The sequence below is a fragment of the Triticum dicoccoides genome, chromosome 1A (assembly GCF_002162155.2).
Source record: "Triticum dicoccoides isolate Atlit2015 ecotype Zavitan chromosome 1A, WEW_v2.0, whole genome shotgun sequence".
Lineage (NCBI taxonomy): Eukaryota > Viridiplantae > Streptophyta > Magnoliopsida > Poales > Poaceae > Triticum > Triticum dicoccoides.
Genome location: NC_041380.1, coordinates 16,249,754 through 16,256,850, shown reverse-complemented (window position 1 = coordinate 16,256,850; position 7,097 = coordinate 16,249,754). Strand labels below are relative to the sequence as shown.

Below are 7,097 nucleotides of genomic sequence, written 5' to 3'. Positions count from 1 at the left end.
CAGCCCCCCGCCGCCGTACCAAATCCGGCCCGCAGCTGTGTGCCGAGGTCAAATCCCTCCGTCTATAACCTCAGATTCGCCTCTAGCTTTCACGAATTTTGTGGTTACGGTGACTATCATGTACTGAGAGGTTTGAATCGCAACAGAGATTTGCCAAAATAGCAGGATGCCCAGGGGATTATTCCTGTGTTCTGCGTGGGGGCGCGGTTGTGTGTTTGGCACCAAAATCCCCATTGTTAATCCACATGTTCATTTTCGTCTACAGGAGATTTAGATTTTTTTTCTTGTTCAAATCAGGCATAGGTAGATGCGCCTACTATGTAGTCAATCGATATGGGTATTTTTTGGTTTTTCAGAGCATTCGAAAGTCATGCAGGACACACACTTTGCTGCATATGTGTGTTCAACAGCTTGGGAAACTCAGTAACTTTTTTCTCTCACTCCATGGGATGTACAGAGTCAGATAAACAGTCCTTTTTTGGAACTATAATCAAGTTGGGGCGGTCTTCCTCTTGACAAAATAAGAGAGATAATTTGTGGTAGTTCAACAAAGTTTGTTTGTTGTTCGTCAGTATTTACGCCCAGTTTTTATCCGTTGAATGTTCATGACTACAGGGGATGTGCACAAAATCTTCAGCAGTAGTTATTGTTTGTTTCTGTATTTTTGTACCCTAATCATCATTTTTCCTATGCAAAAGTATACATGCTTTTTTTCTGAATTCAGCTTTGAGGCAGAGGTTAGAATCGCACGAGACAAGCCCAAAATCACTAGAAGGTCCTGTGTTTTTTTTGGGTTTTGTCAGTAACTGAATGTAAGCTAGTTTTTTGGACACCGATCAAAATAGAAGAGTACATGTGGAGCCTGCGGGATGCGTCGACGTAAGGGGAATAATTTGATGGTTATGCTCACGTCAGTGTTACTAGTAGCCGGTAGTAGTAGATGAACTGAACAACTGTGTTTTTCTAGCATTATGGCACACTGACAGAGCAGCTGTGTTTTTTTTATTATTATATATATATATGTAGCCTAATCATCCTTTTTTCTTTTTTTGTTATTTCTTTGTGTTGGTAAAACACATGATCAGGATGTTAAAGGAGATGATGAAGAAAATAAGGGACGCATCGATCAACCCGAGGGCCCAACAGTTGATAAAGAGAAGAATGACACAACTGCAAGTCAGATCTTCAAGATTGACGAAGATACAGTAGATGTCGAAAGCGAACAGTACCATGGGAATGATGACCTAACTGAAACCGATGTGTCCAACGACCTACTTTGTGCTGGAGTAAAAAATTTGGTGAAGTCATCCCCCCTCCTCCACCCCCTGCATTTCTTCAGCTTTTCTTTTTTTTGTACATTCAAAGTTCCTCTTATATGAGGGCAGGCCTGGCGCAGTGGTGAAGTCCTCCCCACTTGTGCCAAGAGGTCCTGGGTTCGAACCAGCCTCTCTGCATTGCACTTTGCAGGGGTAAGACTAGGTTCCTATAATCCCTCCCCAGACCCCACCTTGTGTGGGAGCTTCTATGCACTGGGTCTGTCCTGTCCTAAAGTTCCTCTTATATATATTTTTTGTTTTTACTCACAATGATTTTTTGTACTTATTTTTATCACTATATCAGATTGTGAAGAGCTTTAAAAGGAAGCAAAGCCGGACCATTGTACGAAAGGGGAGCATAAAGGTAGACTTTAGTTATCCTTGTCACGCGTAATTCATTTATCATGTGTGTAATCATTTCTATGTCACATACTACTTCAATTTTATTCATTTATAACTCTGTTTTTTGTTTGGGTGAAACTTTTTAATTTCCCCCTTTTGATGTACACAGAGACCAAGACTAACTGAAGTGACTTCACACGATGATTTTGGCGATGCAGTATGTAAAGCATATAGTAGGTGCAGCATACCATATTTCTCCGAGGTCGCGAATAGCATTTGCAAGAGCAAGAACAAAGTGGACTTAATCAGGTCTACTGGTTTTGGTTACATGCTGGAGTTAGATGATTGTCTTGTGCCTAGGCCGTTTGCTCAGTGGATAGCAGACAAGGTCATTGTTGATGATGAAGCAATTTTCATCAACAAGAAGCGCATACCACTGAATGCACTGGGTGTCCTGCATGTTTTTGGCACTCCGGCAGGGGACATCAACATTAGCATGGTCGACGATGCAGGGAAGTCAGAGTTCCTTGCATTTTTCGGGCTCACAGAAGTGCCCACAATAAAGTTTTTTGGCAACAAGATTATTGAAGGAGAAGAGTTGTCTGACGAACAGCTCATTCGCTGTTTCATGATTGTTGCCCTGTCAACCGTGTTGTGCTCAACTTCAAACACTAAACCAAGCACCAAGTATATGGGATCACTAATAGATGTCAGTAAAATCAGAAACCTAAATTGGTGCAAGTTCACTCACATGTGGCTGTTGCAAGCTATTAGGAAGTATCAAAAAGAGAAGACGAAGCAAAACCGCTTGACATTGACACTAGGAGGCTGCATATACCAACTAGCGGTACATTTTCTTTTCTTTTTCTATTTTATAGTTTTTGTATCTTCCTTTTTCCTTTCTTTTCCTTTTTTTCATCAAAACAAGTTGACATCTGTTATTCTTTTTTGTTTCTTTTCCCAAGGTCCGCTTCCTTGACTTCACAGACTTTGGAGCAATACAAGTACCATCAATCATGCCAAGGATATGTGTATGGAAAGGCAGTCTTGTCAAAAATTTCAGTGATATGCTCATAGACCAAAATGGAATGTACAGACCAAGTAAAGTAAGTTTTTCTCATCTATACTTATTTCTATCTTTGTTTGTATTCTCTGTTTCTAATGTAACGACAGAGAACAGAATAGCAGATATTCTGTTGGGCCAAGGTCAATTTAAGAGAACTTTAATTTCTTTTACTTTGGTCTTTTTTTACACATGTAGATAAAAGATGAATCTGAAACATGCTATGCTCAAGAGTCATTCAGTTGGGCCAGCACGACGAAGAACTCAAACTTAAGGGCTGCTATTGACAGAACAGTGGGGAATTCTCTTCCCGAGGAGGTTCCCCCCTAATCTTTTTTTTCTTTTTCTGCATGCATTTATGATTTTTTTTCATTTCATCATTTTCTCACTTTTTTGTTTCTTCACATGTATCAGGTGAAAGAAGAGATATACACATCATTCCAGTTTTACATGAAAGATGAAAACGTAAGCACTTGCATGAAAGCAAAGAATTTGCTTTTAAAGACCCTGGAATTAGTGACATCAAGAAATGGCGATTCAGAGAAAACTTTGAAACTTGAGTCATCCGAGAAGAGCCATAATACAGTGAGCAACCAACACTGGTCAGGATCTACTGTAAAAGTAAACTCAGATGGAGATTATGAAGAAGATGAGGGTAAATATCCTATTGTTTGCAAAATAGAAACCCGTTTTTTACAACCATGTGTTTAAAGCACTGTTATTTGTTTTTTAATTCTATTTGGACAGGCCTTCTACTCATTTACTTTTTTCTCTTTTTTTATTTTCTATAATTATGCTCCCTTTTGTAGGAACGACGACTCTACTTCGAAGGACTAAGAGGGTGAAACAAATCAGCGAACAATCACCTGCTTCAATTGAAACTGAAAGAATGAGCCATGAGCAAGAAGTATTCCAAGGAAAGAGTGATGAAGGGGTTGATGTTATTGGGAGCTCAAAGTTAGAAGATGCATATGTAAGTTCATGAATCTTTTTACTGTACTTTTTTTAGGATATATTCCCATGTTCTTTTTCCCTTTTTATTGTCCGTTTTTAAAACTCTTGCTACTTACCTCCCACATTTTTCAGAATCAAATGGGCAAGGGTAATGAAGAATTTCAAGAACACAACGACAAAGAGACAATAAACGCACAAGAAGAAATTCAAGATCAAGTGAACACAAGCAAATATGATACAGAGGCAGTGAAAGCACCCCAAGAAGTCAGCATCGAAGATGGACTAGGAAGAGAAAACAAGGTTACAGTGCAGGACAAGGTGCTAGAAGCGAAGATCAATGAAACAAGAGCAGCGAGCACGACAAGTTTTGAGTACTTACTTCTACCAGACAACACTACTTTGTTACCTCAGATTCAGAGCAAAGAAGCCGGGAAAGGAAATGCATCAAGTTTTTCCGGTTTCATGAGCCAGAAGACATCCAGTAATGAACATATCTCCCAAGTAAGAAGTTTTAACTAGCTACTTGTTACTTAACATCTTTCTTTTTCTTTTTACTACTCTTGTTATTTTTTAACATCCCGTGCTCCTTGTTATTTTTTTCTTGACAGCAAAAAGACGACACCAACGTGATCAACCAGCAACAGAAGGGGTCCTGCAGCAAAATAGATTTCGACATAAATGTCACATTAGCTGCAGGTACCTTTATCTTTTTTGATGATCCTTTTTCCTTTGCACCAATTTTCTGTTCAAAACTGAAGAAACCAGCAACAACTATTCAATTTTGTTTCATTTTTTTGGAGTTGATGATCATCATTTGCTTCTCAAATCTAGATGGGGATGACGCAAATGACCATGAAGCAAACAAGCATGTCATAGATAATCCTGTAGGAAACGAAGACGAATCCTGGGCTGATTACTTGGATAAAGCAAGGCAAAAGTACTTCTTCTATGATGATGACACGCCAACTTGTCGTATACTCGAAGATATGGATGACTGCGGGAATGAAATAACTGAGCCTGAGCTATGGCGTCCTGTGCACATGACAACAAAGGAATATAACGAAAAAATCGAGGTGGGCAAAACGTAGGAAAGGAGCCTCATCAAATCAAAATATATGCCCCCATGTGTTATATGTTACTAGTGTAGACACTTTATGTCTTTAACTCGTTTTCTTTGGTGCGTCAATAATCAGAATGCAAAGAAAATCATTGTTCACCAGACATTGAAAGAAAGGGAATCAGGCAACTACCATCAAGAGCAAGAGATCAAGAGCTGCGAGGTTTCATCTTCTTTTTTCCTTTTCAATATTTCTTTATTTAATCACTTTTTTTAGAAAAATATAATTTTCTGCCTTGTTGGTTTCAAACAACACCTTCATCCCCTGTCCTTTTTGTGTCAACAGTTTTCTGTACATTGCGCGCAACAGCAACAAAGTGTTGGACAAAGATGCACTTCACCAGACGGAGGAATAATTGACCTGGTTATTTTTTTCTCTGCATTTTGCTGCTGAGCAGTTTCTGTTTTCTTATGAGATGTTTCTCATTTTTTTATTCATGGTCTTTGATTTTCTCTTGCTTCTAAAATGATACAGACATCACCAAACACAAGCATTCGAAATGGGTGGAACGAGCCGCATACATGCTATTCTCCTAGGAATAGGAACACAACTTACAAGACAACGACTACCACGCCCCCACGCACCAAAGTACATTTTTCTTTTTTTATCCCCATTTTTTTGATTTTTTTCTACATTAACAGTTTTCCTAGGCACATTTCTTTGGTTTTCTCATATTTCTTTCTTTTTTCATTTTTTGATACAACATTTTTTCTCAGAAGCCACAATGACAGGGAGAATTCTGTTCCCAGAAAGAGCTGACATTGAATGCAATTTAGATGGGACAGAGGATAACCCTATAACGTTCTTGGATCATAACAGTGTAAGTATTTTCTTCTTCTTTGTGTTGTTTTGCCTAAAAGCTGAAGTCCAAAAGAAAAGATCCCAGAATGTCTATAGTTTCATACTTATATTTTTTTTATTTGTTGAATTTTTCCAGGCATCACCAGAGGTCCAAATCCTAAGTCAAAGTCCTTTCAAACAGTCCTGCAGCAACTTAGTTGATAGATCAGATGAGCACTATAACACCAGACTCTTCTTAGGGAGTACAAGCAGCTCTAGGGGCAAAGAAAATATACCACCTAAAAGGGTAGTACAACCAAGCAAATTTTTGTGCTCGCCTTATGACCAAGACAAGGGGCCCATCATGGAATACGAACTTCATCTATATCACAACATCTTACTCCTAAGCGAGAATAATTACTACAAAGGGTTAGGACACTTTTTTCCCTCCCAGACCACCGACTTTTTGTTGAGTTGTTCGTGTGTGTTTTTTTATTCCTTGTTTTTGTGCATTTGAAGTGTATATAGCAGTTCCCCCCTTGCACTGACATTTTTCTGCGGACAAATCATGAAAATGCAGGGACTACTGGGCAATTGAGATTGATAATTGCAGGGTATCATTGGAACAACTAGGCAATTCATTCAAACCATCAGGGTGGGTGGAGTCATATGTCATCAATGCATACTGTCGAAAATTATTCAGAGATAACCACCCCAGAACATCCCAGAGGCACTACTTTTTCCACACGGCGGCAGTGAGTTCCAATACAATCTTGTTTTGATGTTTGTTTATCTCTCGCTTTTTTAGTTGAAACTTTAATTTTATCTTTCTTTTCTTTTTGTTTGTTTGTAATAGGAGTACTTTTTGGAGAAGTGGAGGACTGAAGTGGGGAGACTATCTTTCAAAGATAAAGTTCTAAGGAGCTTCCACGGAGCAGGGAAAGCAAGACGACTAGAGCTGAGCAATGAAGTAATGTCTCAAGCCATTTTTTTCTCATCAAAACACTTTTGAAGTCATTGAATTATGGTTTCTTGAATTCCATCTACATTTTTATTTTTTCTTCTTGTTCGTTATAGTTGTTCTTTCCTACTCTTCATGAGGATCATTGGTTCGTCTTCCTCGTCGACTTGAAAGCACGACAGTTCATATTCCTTGACTCAAAGTACGCAGAAAACAGCGAGTACCACACGAACATCAAGAACATGATGGTTATGCATCCTTCCTTTTTAAAGAAAATCAAGAGAATTTTATTTTCTTCTCTCTTCCCCCAAGATTTCGTTGTCTTATTATATGATTTTTTCCAGATAACAAACTTTATCAAAGCGTGGCGTGATGCTAACCTGAGAAACATGGGGTTCAATCAATATCAAACAGCATATCCAGTATTACCGAAACAAGTAGGGGGGTAAATCATAAACAACATTTTCCAATACCATATTTTCATATGAAATATCAACTATATTTTTTATTCCCTCTAATGTTTTTAAGTTGTTTTTCCTCATCTCTTGGTTTTCCCTTTTTCT

At 38.5% G+C, this 7,097-nt stretch overlaps 1 protein-coding gene across 3 annotated transcripts in view; it reads left to right on the top strand.

Annotated features, from left to right (window-relative positions):
• LOC119359230 overlaps positions 1-7,097 on the top strand; it is an 8,605-nt gene that overhangs the window by 601 nt on the left and 907 nt on the right. The window contains exons 2-20 of one of the 3 annotated variants that reach the window (XM_037625527.1): positions 1,086-1,298; positions 1,621-1,680; positions 1,828-2,505; positions 2,624-2,764; positions 2,920-3,039; positions 3,136-3,376; positions 3,531-3,694; positions 3,808-4,176; positions 4,284-4,371; positions 4,507-4,748; positions 4,869-4,955; positions 5,079-5,156; positions 5,268-5,381; positions 5,510-5,613; positions 5,731-6,002; positions 6,154-6,228; positions 6,430-6,543; positions 6,651-6,782; positions 6,879-6,900. In XM_037625527.1, coding sequence (XP_037481424.1) covers positions 1,086-1,298; positions 1,621-1,680; positions 1,828-2,505; positions 2,624-2,764; positions 2,920-3,039; positions 3,136-3,376; positions 3,531-3,694; positions 3,808-4,176; positions 4,284-4,371; positions 4,507-4,748; positions 4,869-4,955; positions 5,079-5,156; positions 5,268-5,381; positions 5,510-5,521 — 2,607 coding nt within the window. In that variant the 3' untranslated portion in view covers positions 5,522-5,613; positions 5,731-6,002; positions 6,154-6,228; ... (1 more) ...; positions 6,651-6,782; positions 6,879-6,900. Of the gene's footprint in view, positions 1-1,085; positions 1,299-1,620; positions 1,681-1,827; positions 2,506-2,623; positions 2,765-2,919; positions 3,040-3,135; positions 3,377-3,530; positions 3,695-3,807; positions 4,177-4,283; positions 4,372-4,506; positions 4,749-4,868; positions 4,956-5,078; positions 5,157-5,267; positions 5,382-5,509; positions 5,614-5,730; positions 6,003-6,153; positions 6,329-6,429; positions 6,544-6,650; positions 6,783-6,878; positions 6,901-7,097 lie in introns of those variants that run through there. The other 2 variants (XM_037625522.1, XM_037625531.1) reach the window with 2 other exon arrangements.